This window comes from Paralichthys olivaceus, chromosome 9 (assembly GCF_024713975.1).
Source record: "Paralichthys olivaceus isolate ysfri-2021 chromosome 9, ASM2471397v2, whole genome shotgun sequence".
Lineage (NCBI taxonomy): Eukaryota > Metazoa > Chordata > Actinopteri > Pleuronectiformes > Paralichthyidae > Paralichthys > Paralichthys olivaceus.
The window spans coordinates 7,298,514-7,319,808 of NC_091101.1; the positions used below are offsets into that span (position 1 = coordinate 7,298,514).

Below are 21,295 nucleotides of genomic sequence, written 5' to 3' on the forward strand. Positions count from 1 at the left end.
TAAATGTACGAAATTAAAAATATCACATGACGCTTGGCACAATCTTTGCACCCACCAGCCAACAACAGCTGGTGGCGCTGTGAGGCAATTTAAAGGCACGGGGAAGTTGCAAGCTAATGTGATTGAACACAATCGCCACTATCACACATGATCAGATCAGACATGACCTACTTGTGAAATATTGTTTTTGCACTTGTAAAATAAAATTACAATATTTTTTTGTCATGTAGGGTTAGTAAATACATTTTAGTACGTGTAATATTATTTTTATACATGTAGGATGCATTTTTATGTAATTGTGTGATTTATATTTTGTTCTTGTATGAAAGTAAGGCTATTTGTTTCTGAAGCATCATTTATTACATTTATTAGAATAATAAATTAACTTTATTTGTTTGTTAGGTGCATTTTGTATTTAAAAACCAATACATAGTATTTACAAAACCACACTATTGGCAAGTGAGTCGTAGGGAATTTGTAAATTATGTTTTGTTTGTTTGTTAAGTTTTGAATTGAACTCCATTTGCGTATGTTTGAGCGGGCCCTACAAGGGCCACATGCAGGTTTGATGCTGTGTGTTGCTGACCTTGTGGCTACAGAAGCTGCAGACTCTAAACAGCTGTCACATCTGCTCTGTTGTCGCAGTGATGAGAGAGTGTGCTTCAAGTTGATATTTGGCGTATCTCATCTCATCTCCACACAGGTCCAGAGTATCTGTAAGACTTTTTTCACTGACATAATTCAAACAACATAAGCACTCGAATGTTTTTTAATGTTGTAGTTTGACTTTTATGGGCGTTAATAAAAAACCCTTTTGCTAGACCAGGGAGTTTTCTCTAGTGAAAAATTGTGGGTCATTAAGAATTGGTGCTAAGGAAGTAAATTTTAATTAAATGTGTGCTACGGTTGAGCAGTGGTGACATTGTCCTGCATGGAAACATGAAATGAGTAGGTTTTGAACCATTTGGGGTCCCAAACATGACATGGAAGAGCTTGCATACATTATCTTCCCACGATCAATATGTGTATATTGTGGTTCATCCTAGCAATAAAAAGTGTCATACCAACTTGAATCAACACACAGGGATCCCAAATGGCACGCTCAAATGGCAACAGTACTTTAACATGTAATTTGGTAAAGTAGAATGATACTACTAGTGTATGTAAACCCTAAATGAGTTATTCTTCTTTAAAACTGTTAATTCCTGTTATTAACATGAATTGTTGGATATTAAGATTGATGGATGGTACTATGTGTTCTGTTCACATATTTCATGAACAGATGTTATGAGATAGTTTTCGTTGCTTGGTTCCAAAATGTGATCTTCCAGTTGTGTTGTGAACAGATCATAACAAAGAATTAGAGTATAGATTTGTAGCTTCAGATTTTTCCAGCGTCGCCTTTGAATCCAGACTGTTGAAGTAATTTAGAGGGAAATGAATTTTAACGGGGACTTTTGTGGTTTAGAGAAATACGTATCGCCAGCTGTTCACATAATGAAATGTTTTATGTCGGTCGGCAAAGTTAATGATAGTTGTGGGGTTTTGTTCTCATGAAGTATTTCTGTTTTCAAGTTTTATTTTTTTACTGCAATCGGCTGTTGTGATTGTCTTTAAAGGTTTGTTGTTCTCATTAGGTATCTTTTTTTTACCCATCATCCAATGGGTTCCAGAAGAAGAATGTTAATGACCTAATCCACATTTGGCTTGAAAAGTGTTTGTCAGCATTGTTAGATGTTCAAAACTGAATGAGGCATTACACTGAATGAGTTTTGATGATGCTATGTTGTGATGTCAAACCTTGATTCAGAGCAAAAGCTGCAGATGTCAAACACAAGACAAGAATCCAAAAAGTAGGAGAATTCAATTCGTGTCACTTCCATGCAGAAACCTTTCAACCCTAATAACTGTGACACAGTCCCAGAGACCATTTTGCATCCCTCCCTCCCTGAGCATGCTGTCATGTTGGGACTGCAGCATGGTTTGTGTGGAACCAGTGTAGAAATGGTGACGTTGTTCGGCAGCAGATTATATACAACATCAACAGATTCTCAGCAGACAAACTTGTGCAGTGCAACTGTCAAGTGTCTAAAATTAGAAATATACAGAAAATCTGTAGATATTTAAATCCAGGGTAGTCAAAAAAGGGAAAGCTTTAAAACCTTGTGTGTTTTGTTTCTTTTCATTTGTACATACTACATTTAAGATGTTTGGTCTGGTTATAGTGCAATATATTTTGTATGCAAGCAGTTTCAATAAATAAATAAATAATGATTTTTCTCCATTAGCTTAAACTAATCTCTGAGTTTCAGCGTGTTAAGCTGCCGAAATGTCAAAACACAAGAAAAGATAGTTTAATAACGTTGGGATTTATCTGACTTTGTTTACGCCTGCTCAGTCAAGCTAATGGACACAATGAATGCTAACGTAGAGAATATCATTTGAGCTTTAGTCTTCTCCAGAACTTTCATGATAACTATAGTGTGTTAGTTATAGTAAATTTATTTCTAAACAGAAATAGATTAAAATCATTCTGAAATAATGTATTAATAATTCAGTCAGGAGAGACTTGAGATAAAGAATGAACGATATTTATAGCCCCCCCCCCCCCCCCCCCCCCCCCCCCCCCCCCCCATTGGTTTATATGATCTAGATAACGTTGAGAATCTGAATGAGATGAGTGGACACTAGATGTGGAGACAGAAGGTGACAGAGGAGGAGGGTTGCAGCATCTCACTGCATTAACAAAACAGAATAAATCTGAAGTTTGCCAGCAGTGATATGATTGGCCGATTGAGATCATGGCAAAATCTGATTGGATCATGGTAAAAATGCTGCAAACTACAGAACAAGTGGAGAGAGTGGGAGAGAATTGTGAATGAACAGGACATAGAGGAAGTCGTCCTGACTGGACACTAAGCTGATTTAATACTTATAATAATAAAAATAATACATTTTATTCACAAATAACTTTTCATAGCATAAAATGCAGCTCAAGGTGCTTTACATGAGAGGAGAGTTAAAAAGAGCAACAGATGCTTTAAAGCAGGAGATCATGATATCAGGCTTCCTATCAAACCACAGTGACAATCAAGAGCCAAGGCCAAATGTTTTTTTCTTTTGCAGCCTCTGAAATTGGATGAGGAGAAACTCTCCTAAGGGGTTGGAAAAATAAGTGTCAAATGATCGGGTACTAAACACATGAGGAACATACAAGACAACTCAGTCAGTCCTCAATGAGCAAATGTTTTCAAATGACAGTTCACTCAGAACAAATTAGAAAATTCCATCGCTGCCCATTACTGCAAACTAATAAGTAAGTAAGCCTGAGCCAATACCAGCTGACCATGAGCCGGAAACCTTTTTGCTGTGATGTACAAAATCGAATGTAAAACCAAAATGAGCTAAAAACCTCTTTATATCTTTTACTTGTTATGTGAGTCAAAGAAAAGTTTGAAGAAAGAGATCCGAGTGATAAACTTGTCAGGGTGGTGACACATGTCAACAGGTTCCATGTAAAAGGAAACGTAAAGCTGAGATACACAGCAAAAAACTTTTTTCTAATCGACCACAATTTATACAAAGGGTCCAACTATACATCCAACTTTCCTGATTCAATTAGGTGCAAATTTAAGTCATTCTTTGTTTACTGTCAGCTCTGTAGCTTTCAGCAAAGTCACACATACTTTGATATATTTAGAAAATTGCCCATTGTGAACTTCTGAACTAACTGTCATATTAATCTTTAGAATTGTTAGTAAGTGACTTACAAACAGGACACTAAAGGGGGGAATCTGATTTGAGCTGGGGCCACTGGCTCCATCCCTGAATCCACCCCTGAAGAAAAGGAAGATTTTTCTAAATGTGAGGAAAGAGGCGCTACAACTACCTGGTACATTTCGCTATGCAATACTTGTATTTGACCACATGGAGGAGCTGTGGTACCATCTTCATTCACCACATTTACTTCTTGTACCAGAGACAGAGACAGAGAAAGAGAAAGAGGGGGAAGCTGAGCAGAAAGCCTGTGCACATGTTGAAAATTCATGACATGCACTTCTCAACTTCTGCAAGATACACAGCAAGTACAATAAACTCAAAGCTGAGAACCGGCTCCTTCCTGACTATTTTATCAGTTTGTGCTTGTCCCTGTGTCTGCGTGTGAGACTCACTCTCTGGGTGTCGCCATTACAATATAAATCATTGGCACAGATGTGGCTTTAACAAGAAAGACAAAAAAAAAAAAAATCAAGCCTCTAAACCAACAGCTCCTCTGCTTGTAGTAAAGACAGTGAAATGAGCTGGAGATTCATCTGTGTGACTGTCTCTGTCTATCTGCCCTTAATGAGGTTTTATGTTAATGTTTCTCCATCTTTTTTTATCATCCACTTCTCCATCAACTCAAACTAGAATAGCTTTTATAGATTCTGCTACATCTTTCTATCCTTCCCTCTCTCTCCCTCCCTTTCTCTCTCTCTCTCTCTCTCTCTCTCTCTCCAGTCATTCTTTGTCTCTCTGTGTCTGACCTAGTTTTGGACAGGCTTTCTTACACACACACACACACAAATGTGTTCCTGCAGGTGCTTAAATCCTTGAAAATTGGTTGAATTTCGATCTGGTGTTTTTAAGGTCTGGAGATGTCTGGAATTTTAATTTGTGAGGTTGAAATGGCTGGAATTGATCAAGGTCATGAAACAGCACTTTCAGACTTGCTTATGGCCAGTAGCTTTCTCTCCTCTCCTCTCCTCTCTTCCCCTCCCCTCCCCTCCCCTCCCCTCCCCTCCCCTCCCCTCCCCTCCTCTCCTCTCCTCTTCTCCTCTTCTCCTCCTCTCCTCCTCTCCTCCTCTCCTCTCCTCTCCTCTATAAGGCTGTTGTTTGTACTTGCACAGTGTGATGTAGAGTAGTGCTGGCATGTTGCCCCTGACCAGACCAAAATACTCACGCACACAAGCACACACATACAAACAGTGACACACCATCCAAAACAAAGACGTGTGCGCACACGCACGCACACACACACACACACACACACACACACACACACACACACACACACACACACACACACACACACACACACACACACACACACACACACACACAGTCACACACAGAAAGCCTGCAGTACATCTTCAAATATAATTTCCTATACATTTGGACATCTCATGTTCTCTCATCACAGGGGGAAAACAACTTTTGTGTGGGAGGACTTTTTGAAGGGGAGGACAGTGATGTCATAAAGGAACCACAGTTACAGCTACTGCTGCTGCACACGCAGAGTGAGAAGTTCCAACCATCTGGTCAATCATTATTCATAGCGAGGCGTAAACAGTAAAACGTGCCGCCGGGCATGTGTTGCAGCAAGTGCATGATGGAGAATGAGGATGGTGGGCTGCTAAACTGTCATTAACACCACGGTGCATCGGATGATCTGAAACAAAGGTGATGTGGTCAGATAAAGACACAAAAGTGGACGATGAGAGCAGGTTGTGGAGGGTTCAAAGACCAAAGAAGAAGTGTGGTGTCTAGTATATTTAGAAACAGGGGTGTTCCAACAGGTTCAGCAAAGCTGGGGCCCCAAACTGTGAGGGAGCCCATAGAGAATGGCTGATTACATTAATCCACAGCAACAACACTTTTCTAAGAACCTCATTAAATTCTGTGATCGGCTACATACAGAGACTGCAACGACATCCTGGATGGAATAATCACAGGCTTTCTGCTAAAAGCTTTATAACTTTAGAGGCTTGATTGATGTGTGTGTGCGTGATGTGTCTGGATGTACTGAAGACAGGAGTTCACTCTCTGCTGTGGAGGAGGCTGAAGTTTGGAGGATACAGAGGAGTATAGTTGTGTGCACATCCAGTCCTATATTTAGGCTGAGTATGGCAGAGCAGGTTCAGTGACGAGAAACAGCAGAGTAACCATACAGTGGATTTAAGCTCCTGAACAGTTCAGGTCATATCAGGCGAATAGTAAATCACATCTACCTGAAACTAAACACTCAAAGTAAAAAGAAAATGTCTTTTGAAGTTCAGGGTTCTTTATTTCTTTGTATTGTATGAGAAAATTACAAGTCACAGTCAAGCGCTGTAAATATTCTGAACGTCAAATAATAATAACACATCAGAACAAAACAGAGCAGCTTGTGTAGATTTAAAATGTGACCATACAGAATAGAAACAGCATAATACAAGAAACAATATAAAGAGAATTTCAGAAATCCTGAATATATTTTGATATATTTCAAAATGGCTTGTTCAGCATGATTTGACATCATCACACAGCCACATGACAACACTGACAGTGTTATATCAGTATCAGTGTTGTCCCATTCAGCTGCTGCCTGATGAAGACTGATCAGATCCAGTAAAGGTTCAACCCATCCTGTGCAGACTCTCTGCCTCTGGAGGGGGCGTTAGTTTCTTGACAAGGATCAAGTTTTTCTGGACTGTACATTTACACTGTGATTCCACAGAGGACACACAGGCCATGACCTCACACATGCTGGATACCGAGCCTGCTTCTATCAGACCAACTATCCTGTAATTTGAGTATTTTTGGGTAAGACAAACAAAATGTAATCAAAGAAAATGTGAATAAATTCAACTAAATAAACTAAACGAGGCATAAATAATAACGGACCTGCAGAAACGTCTCGGCTAATGAACGCAGTCCTTTCTATAAATCCTGTTTACAGCCCTATGCGGTGTGTTCATGCACAATCTGAACAAAGACTCCTCATGAGATGTGAGCTGCATGTCCGGTTTACTTCACTGTCACAGCTTTGAATCAGGAACCCCCTGCTTCAGATGTCCCTTTACCTTTCATAGAGTAGGAATAGAATGATCCTCTAATGGGTTGTGAGATAGTGAGGAGCTTGTGAGTCATGAGAGCATCACAGAGCGTCACAGGTGATGTTCAGAGAGGAGGTCTGTCTGGAGTGTGCACTTCACTGACTCTGTAACTGCGTGTGAGTCCAAGTACAAGAGCACATTTGAAAGACATTTACATCCTTCTGCAGCTGTTGACAATTCTTATTTTCATTATAACAAGCAGTCTGACAGATCTTAAATATGATGCGACACAATGGTTCTTGGTCTCTCTCCTCATTCTGTGAGTATCTCTGACACCAGAGCTGCAAGATCCAGATCTGACACTACACTCAACATCAAAAACAACAACAACAACAATAATAATAACACAAACAATAATAATAATAACAACAATAACACAAATATAATAATCATAATAATTATTATTATAATTATTATGATTATTAGTAGATTTATTATATAGACTTTTGTGCCTTGAGATAATGAATGTTGTGATTGGGCTGATTTTTTGGGGAGGGGGTGTCAAAGTTTATTTTGTAAGATCAACATAAATAGCTCCACTTGTTATGTGACTTGTCTTCAGCGTGTTCTCCCTCTCTCTCTCCCTCCCTCTCTCTCTCTTTCTGCCCCCCCTCTCTCTCTCCACCTCTGCCTGGCTGTCAGCTTGCCTCGACCACGTAGCAGCTTCCTGGCAGCGGCTCGTGTCTACTCTCCCTCTCTGTGGCTCTCTCTTTCACACACACACACACACACACTCGCACAGAAGACACGCACTCAGTATCAGTAGCTCATGTAGAACCACGTAGCAGCCGCTTTGGATTTTAAACCAGAAACACCAGCAGCAGAAACCGGAGCGGAACCCGGAGCGGGCATGGATCTGTTTGAATTCGACTTTTTCAGAGACTGGGAGCTTGAACAACCATGGTAAGTCCAGAACACGCTGCTTCATCCTCTTCTCTCTGTGTGTGTGTGTGTGTTTGTGTGTGTGAATGCATGTGCGGCTTTAGAGAGGATGAGCGGACATGACATCCTGAAATCAAGCCTTTAGACGGAGTGTGTGTGTGTGTTTGTTTTTATTTGGGGGGATTGGGACGCAGCCAAAGTGAGAAATGCGTCTTTCTTTGTCACCGAGGTTGCTTGAGACGAACCGGGAGACACGCACATGTAGCCTGCACACACACACACACACACACACACACACACACACACACACACACACACACACACACTGTGACATTAAGGAATGTTTTTGATTTGGGCTGATGTGACAGAGAAATGTAAAAACCATGTGAATGAATGAAAGGCTCCTGGAAGAGGAGGCAGAAGTTTCCCCTCAGTCCAGAGAATGTGTTGGTCAGCAGGGCCTGGGCAGGTGATGCTGGTGGTCTCCACAATGACAGAGTCAACTTGGGGTTTATTTTGGGATGTTGCAGGAATCTAAATGTTTGCATGTGGTTATTAAAATCTAAAACTAGACCAGGCATAATTTGTCTTTCCTGTGTGGACTGAGTGAAATGACTGGACAGCTTTGTGCTGGTGCTCCACACACAGTCTTTACATGAGGCTGACAGTTGTGTGTTCTTTTTGTTGAGCTTATAAGAAATGTTATTGCAATAATCGATCATTTGTCCTCAAACACTGAACGTTCTCTGGGTCCAGCTTCTAACATGAGGAACGTCAATCATCTGTGACATTTCAGAGTAAACTGAATGTTTTGAGCTATTTGGCCCCTTTGGCTCTGAGGACCTGTGATTAGAGCCTGACTGTTCGATCAATCAGATCAATATTGATATTAGTCCATATAGATACTGGGGTATTGGCTGTTGAATGACAGCAATTTGTGTTAGAGAAAAACCAAAGACACGTTTCAAAACTGCATTAATTTTGTCCAACAACATATTTAATATTAAATAAATACATTTGTATCAAAAAGAAAACGTTTTGTGATCCTCGTGAATATTTCAGTCGATATTTATTATTTGATTTAACCCCCCCCCCCCCCACACACACACACAAATATCAGTATCAGTGGCTTTAAGAATCCCTCATCTTTAGCAGTGTACTATACATTTGAAAGACTGACCAACAGTATTAATAAAAAAAAAATGGAATCTGTATAGAGTTAGACTTGTGTGTTGTCTGCTAGGAGCTCATTGCATATCTGCATGCATACCCAGATAAATGTGAGAATCCAGACCAGAAATACGAGAAACAATCTTACGGTTTCTCAGTTTGTCCAACAGAGGGCACTGACAAGTTGACTTTTCCAATGTTAAGTGGCTGCTCAGTTTATATCTTCTGCAAAAAAGCACATACATTTTATTTGTGTGTATATATATATATATATATAAATATATATATATATATATAATAGAAAAACATTTGTGTTCTCCAATTTATTAGGTTGCCAACTCCAACTAATATCAATACCAGTATTGATCTCAGAAACTCCCCAATAATTAGGAAATTATCTGCAATGAAAACAATTAATTATAAAATGTAATAAATATAATTGCAGTTGGAACCAATACTGTAATATACTACAATTCTCAGTGAGGTCATTTTATATGCAGCTGAGAACATAAGAACAGATACTCACGTGGAGAGAGATGATTCAGCCCTTTTAACATCAGGGAAGACAAGAGATACTGGATGGTAGAGACGGAGTCATCTGCAACAACTTAGATCTGTGTTTGTCTGCATGATTTGGAATTCATTGATTTATTTAGATATATGAGGAGTAACAGATGGATGACCAGAAAATATAGATCAGCTCATCAGCTCAGACTCTCGTCCAAGCATAAACTGTCGACCCTGACACTAGTGGACGACCTTCTGTGCCGGCTGAATATGAATAAACAGGAAGATACAAATACATTCTCAGGTTTCACTCTGTGCTGGATAATGACTGTGTTGGAGACATTTCTTTTTCACATTCGATTGTACAGCACACTGGATATAAAAGTCAGCCTCTCCACTTCAGCTACGTATTGTAGTGGGAGCACAATAACTTGGCAACCGTGTTGCTGTTTTGAATCCTTATTCCAGTGGGTGGTGGTGATGGTGGTGGTGGCGAGTGTGTGTGTGAGCAGAAAAGTGACACACACTGCTGTCCCTCAGCAGCCGCTTGTGGAAGGGCCCTGGAGCAAGGTACTTAACCCCCCGCTGCTGGAGTGGAGCTGCTCAGGGCTCAACAACAAGCTCAGGGTGTCTACACATGTAACCCTCCCCCTGCCACCACTCCATCACGCTGCTGTTGTCAGACGGTCCTTGTGGGAAACTGGGCTCACACACACACACACACACAGAGAGAAACGCGCTTTATTACAGAGAAGAAAACACAGAACCGTGCAGACAGAACAGAAGAATGAGAGGGGCTGCCTGTGACGTGACTTTGGCTGTGGCTCAGGATGTTTAGCGGGTCGTCCACTTACCAGAAGTTCGACAGTTCTTCATGTCAAAGTGTCCTTCAGAGAGATACTGAGCCCCATATTGCCCCTGAATGTCTATGATAGAGAACGTGCTCCACAGATATGCACTTTATGAATGTGAGTGTGCGTTCTTTTAAGTGCTTTAAATGGTAATATATAAATCCAGACCATTTACTGATGAGGCATCACTGGTACTTTCACTCAAAAGCCTTAAACAACTTTGTTGGATTGAAATTATTGAACATCAGAGATTTGACTGTCATTTTACAAGATGTTGGATGGAATTAGAAAGAAGGAAAAACATTCTGCACAGAATTATGTTTTTTTCCTTTCATAATATTTGCTATTTTCTCGTATAACACATGTTCAAAACTCAGACATATGTAACTTGTCACTGGGGGTTAGTCAGATAGAAAGGATACAGCTAACAAGTGTCATAACCAATTAATAGTTTTGTCTTCCAAATGTCATATGGACATGAAAACTGTCCGTCACCTTACCCTGATACCAAATTGAAAGCCTTGATGACCATGTTGTCTTCGCTAGCAGCTGTTGCACAGTTTAATTCTGCATGTCATAAGACTACAGTACATACACGCCCAGTTTATGTGAATGGTCATATGAGGTGGTTTTCAAACAACGGTATACACAGAGATTATCTCTGATGTAGAGATGGACTGGAAACCGCTTTTGAATTTAAATGCCGTGGAAAAATGAAAGGTTTTAGTGTGGACGTAGCCTGTGTGTGCATACAAGTGTGGCACCATAAAAGCCTTTGATGAAAGACAGTCTGAGAGTGTGTGGTTATTCCCGTCTGAATGATCCATACACTGTGTAAAAACTACAAAGAAGTCTCATTTCAAAGTCAGATTTAAAAAGAAAAGAGCAAGAAGAAGTAGGATGAAGCCAAGACGAAGGTCATGTGGAACAGTTACACATATATATATATACACAGTTTATAGAATTCTATTAAGTTCCAGCATACTGACCCCTAAACCGGTCAGTGACAAATAACATGATAAATGAAAAGTTGGGACTGTGAGGTCAAAAAGGGTTTTTAAATGCAGCCAGTGCACATGACGCAGCCGAGTGTGTTGTTAACCAGTGTCTTCTACAACAGCTCTGGAAGCAGTCTTGAAGTAGCGGCAGCTCAGTGTCAATAAATGTTGAAACGGACTCAACTGTCCAAGATCATAAAAAGAATAACACTGCTAAAGGATGAAACCCTGAAGGGAGAGAAAGAGAGATTTTCAGATGGACTTATTTTCTTAACATTTTACAGTGGAGTACTTGGGCATAAAAGGTGACACACACCTTCAATAGAAACCATGAAAATCACTGAGATTGGAGTTAAAAGTCTGTGAGTCGCCATTGATGTGCGGCTCCTGTTTGCCAGCGGATTTTTCCTTTAAAGCGAAAAAAAAAATGAGAGAGAAAACAATTTTGAAGCTCCCCACGCCTTTGTTAAATCTGAACGAATCCAACACTGTAGGTCTCCTCCTCGTCCTCCTCCTGAAGAAATATCCTTTCATCTCTCTCTTCTTTGTTGCTCTTTCTCCCTCCACCTCCTCCTCCCATCTCGCCCCTTGTTTCATTCTCTCGCTCAGAGATCTGAAGGCTTTGTATGACTTTAATGGGGCTTACATTGAATGTTGCATACTCCTCGCTGTAATTGCCCATCATGTATCTGGCTAATCATGGCGGTGGAATCTGGGGGAGATCGCGTTGACTGTTAATTGACACTGATTGTGATTGGTTGAACCATTTAAGCAGTTAATTAGGAAATTGATTATACATATCATCAGCAGTTAATATTGTGTGTTTCAGGACCTGAAAGTCAAGATCAGCAGGAACTTATTTTTTATTTTGTCATTAGTGAGTCCTTCTCAAACAGTTCTAAAATATACTGTCACTTTTTATTGTTTGTGTGCAGAGCTTTTTATAAACAGTCTCTGGTGCAGAGTGAAGTTATAAAACCTTGTGTGTATTTTCTTTATTACTGTTCATGTGGCTTATATATCAATTTGAATGATTTATTAATTGCTGTTATTTCAGAGATCTGTTAAGTCGACACAATCTTCAGACCCATGTTCACAGTGTCTCAAAATAAACGCTCTGTAATTGTGCTGGGAACAAAGCATTACAGCAATGAAACAAATGTTGTGAGGGGACGAAAAAGGAAGAAGACACAGTAGATGGTTGTAATGCACCTAGATGTTGGTTGCCACCTTCCAATAAACTGAAAAAAGAAAAAGAAGAATAAAGGTTGTGCTTTTACTTTGTAGATAAATTGGTCAAGAAAGTGAGTCTGAGAACGTTGGGGCTATGATGGAGTCTGTTGTCTCAATCCGATATGGTGAAATAAAATAATCAAATTATCAAAATGATCTGGCTGCGATTTTGATCTGCGGGTTGACCCAGTTTTTGATCACTGCTGTAGTTTAACCAGGGATGTAGAAGAAGACATGTTCAACTCGGTCCACAAACTGAAGGCACACTGCCTCGCCCCCACTGACTGCAACAAAGCACTGGTCGCCTATTCATTTAATTCTCATAATATTGATATCAATTGATTGCTAGTAATATTGATTAACGGGCGATTAACAATACATCTCCAGGATTGAAGCAAATGGATGAACTGTTCAAGAGACGTGTAAAAAAATTGCTGTTCAGACCATAAATTTCTCAGTCTGGGGATAAGCTCCCAAGTAGAAGATGGGATCTGTAGGGGAAAGAGGTGACACAGTCAATTTATAGTCAGTACATTCACTGTTCAGACTCACAGTCCAATATTCAGTCTGCCCCTCAATCCTCCCAAGCTCTCAGTCAGGGCACACATCACACGTGCAACTTCAATACGCACACAGTCATTCATCACGCCAGTGAAATTTCCATCCTCACTCCACTTGATAGTTCTTCACACCAACATCATCAGCGACTCACAGGCTTTGAATGGATGCTACGACTCATCCACAGCTGCCAAGAATCCACAAACAAATGCTCCACAACTAACGGCAGATAACAATGACGGAAGTTTTCTGTCTGGAGGAAAAATATCCTGTTGTACTCCGTCCTGGTGGTGAGACTATCCTTCAGGGATGGAAAATGGGAGATCTGTCATCAGATGTGAGGAAGCTGGTGAAACCCGTCAGATGATGTACTTACTGCAAATTAATGGACAAAAACATGTTTCTCAATGAACTGTAGAAATATCTGATTCTTTAGCTGCTTAGTTTTCATTACCTGTGCTAACTTTGGTGTTTTGCTTTTTTACTTAAAGAAGTTGCCAGCTGTGACAGAAAATACGACTGATGAGAGCATAGAAAAAATGATTACAGATTCCGGGTCCAGAAAGTGAAGCCACTATGGGGCCTGTCACATGAAGTATTGAATGACCAGCAGAGGGCGACTGGTTGTAAAAGAAGTCAGTTTCGATAGAAGTCTTTGGTTTCTATTTTCTTTCTATTTCTCTATTGTTTCCTTAGGAGTTCGCTGCCTCAATCCCCAGTTTTAAGTCTTCTCCAACAAAACATGATGTTCATTTTGTAAATGATGGTCCCTTTTCGAGTAAAACAGACAACAAAGCACTGTATCCATTAGGGTGCACCCACGCTCCGTAAAATATAGTTACTTCTGGTTTTAAAAAAACAAGATGGCGCTGGACAAAATGCCAAACTTGAAGCTTGAAATCAGCAGTTCACAAACCGATGGGGGACTTCAGGGTGGGTTGAGAGTTAACCAAATAAATAATTTTGTAAAACCAAAACAATTAACTTATAGACACGAAGACAGAAGAATGAGATCGGTGGGTAAAGCTCCCTGTAGGTTTGCCACTGCATTGACAATTTTGTCACCACAGATATTACATCGCCTTATTCTGCAGCTGCTGCAGACTACAGATTGTTCTAAGCTGCAAATGGTGTAACATAATACAGATGTGTCTTTCCAGCTGTTCCAATTTAACAAGGACGTCTGATTCACGATGAGGCAGAATCTCCAAATCAACTGAAAACATTCTGATGTTCTTCAGGATTTAGATTAAGCATGATTAGAATATGGCACAAAACCACAGACAAGCAGTCCAGATACCACATCTGTGACATATTAGGATTATAAACGAGTTTTCAAGAAATGTGAATGAGGTGAACTATTCTCTGCTGAATTGCTTCATAGTTTCTGTGTTCCTACAGGTATCATGTGTAAGATATCATGTCATTATCACTTACTGCTGAAAATTTCTTTTTAGCACCATAAGCTTTTAGACATGAGCTTTTAGAGCCTTGCAAAAAATATCTATAGTAAAATAACTGAAACACTTTCTGTCAGTCATCAAAGCAGCGGCACAGATAATAAAATGCCTTGACTGCAGAAATCTTAAGAAATCAAAATGAAGGAGATGGAGCCTTTGAGCTAATTGCTCTACAGATAATCCACTTAAATGAATACATGACACTGGTGCTGGAAGAGCGGGTCAACTGTTAAACTTTATGATTGTGTAAAACAAAGCCCCAATCTGTGGGGGTGCAGTGTAGACTTTTTAAGATTCATGCTTTATATGAAGAGCTAAGCCAGTGTCTTACAAGAAAATAAAACGGTAACCATCTGGATTGAATTTGAAATCCCCAGCCGAACATTTGTCTTTAACAGTGAAGATTTTGCCCAAACAGGTTGTAAAGAGAGTGTGATCCGCAAAGATGGATACGCCCACCTTTGATTCGCGAGTGTTAATCTTTTCAAATATACACACATATATATATGTATAATGTCATGATGTAGAGACGTGCCAACGATTTACTCTACGTTAGCATTGGCTCTGCAAGATCCAAGATGGTTTGAAACCCTAGGTGGTGTTATGAGCCACGTTTAACCCATAAATATAGATTTCTTTTAAATAAATGTGATTTTAAAACCAACATTAACATGTTTCATTAAAGAGCAGAACTAACCAATAAGAAAGTGTCTATCCACCCAGAAATGGCATTCTTTAGTTTAAGTGAAAAACAAATGAGAAGAAAGGGGGCTGAGAATAGATTTGTATTATTATTTGAGTTATTTAAGTTATATTTAAGAGCCTTCCATAATAATCTTTAATATAATTAAGCAGTGCAAGCATGGTAACACTAGCTATTAGCTGAAGAAATAATGTGATTATATAATTTCAACATGTTGTGTTGTATGTAAAAAGTATCTTTCAAAGTAAAGGTAGGTAATCCAATGAAAAGAACCCTGCAGAAAGCTCATCCTGAGGAATTTAGCAGGTTTTAGTACCATACAAATATTATTAATATTAAAAAAAATTATCAAAACACAGACAACATAACCCTCATCTAAACCGTCTTACACAAACAGTAACCTTCAGAATAATATACCTCTCTCTGTTCAAGCTATGGCAAGGTCAGACAGTAATTCCCAACCCACAGTAGAATTGTGTTGAGGAGACAAACAAACAATAATTAGGAAGTAATGATTTAAGAAGCGCCTAGTGTCTGAAATGTCCAGAAACCTGCCGTCTGCCATCTGTCTTGTCCAGGGTAGATGTGAACGCTGTGACTTCTTCAGAGGCGTCAAAGGTCTTGCAGTATTCATCAGCCATAATTTGCACCTCAGCAGGACACAGTAACACATATGGTCCGTTATAAACTGTTCCCAGAGCTTTCAAATTCACCTTGTCCAGATTTAACATGAAATCTGATGATCACTGGCCAAGGATGTGGTATAACTGCAGGTGTGATTAACCTGCTCCAGGTTCTGTGTTAAAACAACACTGGAGGCAGGGCTGTGTACCGTGAACCATACAAACACACAAAAGCTGTAGTACAAAAGCTGCCATCTTGTGCCTAAGACATTGGCGTCATCATAGACATCATTTGCCTGAGCAGTATCCATAGCTGCAGCAGTACCAGCTTGACCAATCATGTGTCAGTCTCAGCTGTCAATCCTGACTGTAATTAAATAAATAAACTTATTGTAAGAATATTGACATGGGCATATTTGTGATAAGACCTCAAATGACAGAAACCATCTTTGATAAAAAAATATTTATTCTGTCTTTTTAATTTGGTCCACATCCCTTTCACAAACATGGAGGAGGCAGGGTTTATGACCTATACTGCAGTTAGCATCCAGGGGGGGATCAGGACCATTTGGCTTCACTTTTGGGAGCCGTCATGTTGTCTATCTTTATATGAGCCTGTATGAATATCTCTAGAAACGTACCGACAGATCGCGGCAGCACAGAGTTCGATTGGTCCATTTCGGTAGCATGGGTAGTGTTTGTCTTTCAGGCCCCGTACACACCTGGGATTTACATCCGTCCTGAGAGATCCGCTAACAAGTGGCCAGCGCTAAGTACATGTGTTCCCAACTGTATTTAAATTAGTCCTGAAAGTGTCTCCTGTGACCACTTGTGATTGTATCTCACTTCCCCGCTCTACATGACACAAATTGTGTTAGTCGAGACCAAATGATGCTCATTTGACCCAGTCTGAGTTTACAGATGTGTCCGGTGTCACTGTGTCTGTGTGTCGGCACGAGAGAGAGAGAGAGGAGTCAGGAGGCGCTGAATGAATCTCATGAGAGAGTGGTCTGGTGAATGTGGTCTGGAGTGATCGTATCCGATCTGAGTGCATTCACACCTGTCCACTTTAGATCGTATCGCAAAAGCCACATATTGATACCAGGTGTGTAGGGGTCTCATTGGTCAAACAAGCAAACTCCCCCTCCCCCCTGCCTCAATTAGATACATCAACTCCTCTGTCCTCTCTTGTGTCTGAGTTGTAATTTCAGCTAAAATCACTGTTGCTTAACATTTATCGACCCTTTAACTGGCAGCCATTTTGAAACACAGGTAAACACAGGTGTTACTCATCACATTAATGAAGCTTCTGTTCTGTTTAGTCACAGATTCTTAATCAACTTGATTACTAACACCTGTGTTTACTGTTTCCTGTCAAAATGGCTGCCACGCGCTGCTCAGTTTCTGTCACCGTTGTCTGACACTGCACGCTGTAAATTCTCTGGTCACCTGCTCTGAAAGAACAGCACTGCACCAGCCGCTCATTCGATACTTCAAGAACCCCCATTAAAGTTGATACTGTGGTAAGTGTCAGAACTTATATTAGAACCAAGCTCGTTAGCGCTGGCTCATGACATCACACGCTTTTCTTAAGTACATGTTGAGGCTAATATTATTATTGCATACTACACTTTCTCCTCGTAAGCTGGGTTCATGTCATGGATAATTAGCCAAAAGGCCACAGGGCTCAGTCAAGTACAATGTGACAATTAGCTATAGCACCATTATCTCCAGAGGTCGGACTTCTTTAATAAACCTGATTACTACTAATACTACTAAAAACGCCTGGTTTCTAGAGAAACACCACATATTTATCATGAATGAAAAGGTCAGATTTTCACTTAACTAGTTTTTAAAAGATTGAAATTACCTTTTCACTTTTTGCTAAATTTCAAATACATAATGAAACCGCAATACGAAACAACATGAAGTGGCACACAGCAAATGACCATGACAAACATGAGATGATAAGCCCCAACAGGCACTGAGTGGCTCAAAGCGGCGCAGTAAACAGTCATTCATGAGTGCAGCTGAAGGTACTTACACTGATGTATGTCCCCCTGAGCTGCAATATCTTCATTAAAAAAGACTTAGAGAATAGATGATAAGAGTGTCCCCTCATCAAAAGCTGTTTAAAACATTTCAGGTGTAAGATGCTGCAGATTGATCACAGATATTATTGTCTGGTTATGATGTGTAGGGATTTCACTTGCCTTGTCAATAGATGTGACTAAAAGCCTTGCAACTGCTGATTATATACTGAAGCAGAAGAGTGTACATACAGTAACTGCACCAGATCCTCCCCAGGAGATCAGATCACCAGGCTTCTGTTGTCGCTGCTGTTCCAATATTGGCAGAGTCCTTGTGTTCCGAGTGTTTCCCACCTTTTAATGCTCATATTTATCTGCGCAGTGATGGCCCTTTTATGCCTTCTTAAAGACTACTTTTGTGGTCGTTTTTGTTATCAGACAGTACACAGAGGAGAGAGCGAGCTGCTGCGGAGTATTTGAACCACATTCAAACCCTCAACACAGGGACAGGGATAAAACGTATGTGCAAATTTGTAAAAACCATATCTGGTAGGATAAAAATATGTAGCTTATTACTAAGTGCACGGAAATATGATATACCATTTTTATATTATTTATGATATTTGGTTTGCTCAATAATCTAAGTCATAGTCAATTATTTGATAATATTGATTAATTTTCTGTGAGAGTTGAATTAGTGATAGGTCAAATTAGCTTGAAATCACATTCCCTTCTTTGTTGTTAGAAGTCATTAGGAATTTATTATTTAGTTATTTACTATTTAGTATCCTTATTTTATATGAATGTTATTTTGGTAATTAGTTAATGAAGTAGTGTTTGCTCTGTAACTCTAATTCACACAGCAGAAGTTTGTGATTTTCTACAAGTTGTACCTGCTCTCCAGCTACTGTATCTGAGCTACACTAGTGCTGGTAAGAATAATAAACTTGATCATCTAAATAAGAGTAATGATATCCACTATCATTTATCTACTACAGTAAATTTCAGTTTTAACTGCTGAACCTTATTAATAAAAAAAACAATCACAAACACCATAAAAGTCGTGCCAGGGCAAAGACATATCAGTCTGTGGGTGTGCAGGTGTGTGTGTGTTGCAAGGTTTATAGAAAGAGTGAGCGCAAGGGAGCAAGAGAGTTGGCAGTCAACACCAGGTAGCTTCTGCCCTTGTGCCCCCCCAAGATACCAATACAATGCACACACACACACACACACACACACACACACACACACACACACACACACACACACACACACACCCCGGGTCCCGAGGTTGGCAGAGCCATCTGCCAAGAGGAGCACGGTGCTGAGGAATGATAACACATGCACACAAAAACACTCACAGACACACTCTTTCTTTCTTTCTCTCTTTCTGTTTTTTGAGATACACACACACACCGTCTGCCTTGAAACCAGGGCACGAGTAGTTCTCTCCCCTGTGCACGGTAGCTGGCACTGCTGATGTTGCTGATACCTATTTTTTGTATATATTGTGCCTTTCTATATAAATGCGTGTGCGTGTGTGCGTGTATGCGTGTGTGTGTGTGTGTGTGTGTGTGTGTGTGTGTGTATGTATGTCTGAGTATCTTAAGGTGGCAGAGAGCCAACTTAATTCTTGCTCGGCACAGACATATTGGAAATCCGTCTATCTGCCTGTTATTGGGGTGTTTTTAACATTTTACACAGCTTCAGTCTGTCCAACATCATTAAAGAAAAACACAAACATTTTGAGTGAGTCCTGCAAATGTCCACTTTTGTAGACATCCTGCGCTCGTAAAGGTCAATACTGCTACCATTCAGCTACACGTAATTATCTTTAAATCTATTGCGGGCAAAACTTGAGTAAAAAAAAAGGAGATTATGGAGGAAAAGTGTCCTCCATGTTGCATCTCCGCCTACTCTGACCAGCTTGTTGGCAGAGGCAGACACTCTTCAAATTGTCCATATACAGCAACCTGGTCAACCTGGTGGGAGTGCACATGGTACAGTAAGTTTAAACTTTACAGATTTTTGTATTTTTTCAATTGGCTGAGGACTGCATATAAATTAGCCAATATCTAAGCAAAGAAAAAAATTATGGATTTACGATTTCCCCACTAGATTTTTCTTCTAGCCATTTGAAGAAAAAAACAACAGAACTTTGTGTGATGACATTATTTACTATCAAAACACAGACAGAAATTCCCCTCAGTATATTATGAGACCTTCCAGTGTACTGAACTGTTCTTTTTAATTTAAGTGAAACTCCAATTATCGGGTTCAACTAAATTATGCTCGAAAAGATATTACAAAGTACATTGAACATTTTCTTCTCTTTTTATTTTTTGGGTTATTATTTTGCTGATACCCTCATGAGGCTGATAGTGGCTGTTTTTTAGAATACACTGTAAGCAATATTAAGCTGTTTTTAGAAAGCTATTTAACAATTGTGTGTGCTGCTTTGTGCTTTTATATTTATATATGGTTACTGAAGCATAACTTTAACATAACTACCCCTTATCAACCATATAATTGGATTCAGCAGTATTAAAGATCATATTCTGTGTTCTACATTACCTGCGTAAATTGCCAAGTTAGCACTGGCTAGCTTAGCAAGGGGTATGTTTTTTTTCTCCTAAAAATGATAAAGTTAAATAATACAATTCAATATTACAGGGGTTATAACAATATAATTCAAATCAAACCTGGATAAAATTAATGGCAACAAGAACCTTTATGCCAGTTTCTGTACCCAGTGTATTGTGATTTTACAATACATGGAAATAAATACAAATAAATGTATAATCACATGTTAACGTATGAGCAAAAAAAAAAACAACTAAATCTAAATGATCAGTTTTTTTGTGACGGCACGTTTTAGAAATGGAGAGAGAGGCAGAGAGATAGTTAGCCTCACATAGAAGTAGATTAAATACTGAATTTAAAATGAAACAGAAAGAATAAAACTGAATTTGAAAGCAGGGAGACATAGAGGAAGTGAGAGGGAGACGGAGAGGGCTAATGACGTAGCTTTTCTAGCCGAGGCCAATTTACTGTGAGGTTTCTAAAGGTCATCTCCTACATGGAGGCCTGTCTATGACAAATTACATTATTTACACTGGGTAGAAAAAGGCAGTGAGACCTCGAGACACACAGAGAGTATAAGAAGAGGGTGGGAGGTAGAGCGTGTGTGTTTGACTGTAATTGGTCTACAGTGTTAACATGAGAACCCCAAAGACATTTGCTAACACTTCGCCTAATGATGCTCTTATCAAAGCAAAACACCTGCATTTCTGACATGGAACTGTGATGTCCTACGTCTTATTAAGAGATGCTCCACTGCAACATTTTGATGTTTTCATTTTTGGCCACGTAGAATTGGTTATCGAGAGAGACACTTTATTGACAAATGTGAACATTAAATTG

The 21,295-nt window shown here is 39.6% G+C and overlaps 1 protein-coding gene across 2 annotated transcripts in view; it reads left to right on the forward strand.

The window, feature by feature from the left end:
• Window positions 1-7,488: 7,488 nt before the first annotated feature.
• Window positions 7,489-21,295, forward strand: part of aff2 (AF4/FMR2 family, member 2) — a 143,813-nt gene continuing 130,006 nt past the window's right edge. The window contains exon 1 of one of the 2 annotated variants that reach the window (XM_069531292.1): window positions 7,489-7,760. In XM_069531292.1, coding sequence (XP_069387393.1) covers window positions 7,708-7,760 — 53 coding nt within the window. In that variant the 5' untranslated portion in view covers window positions 7,489-7,707. The remainder of the gene's footprint in view (window positions 7,761-21,295) is intronic. The other variant, XM_069531291.1, reaches the window with a different exon arrangement.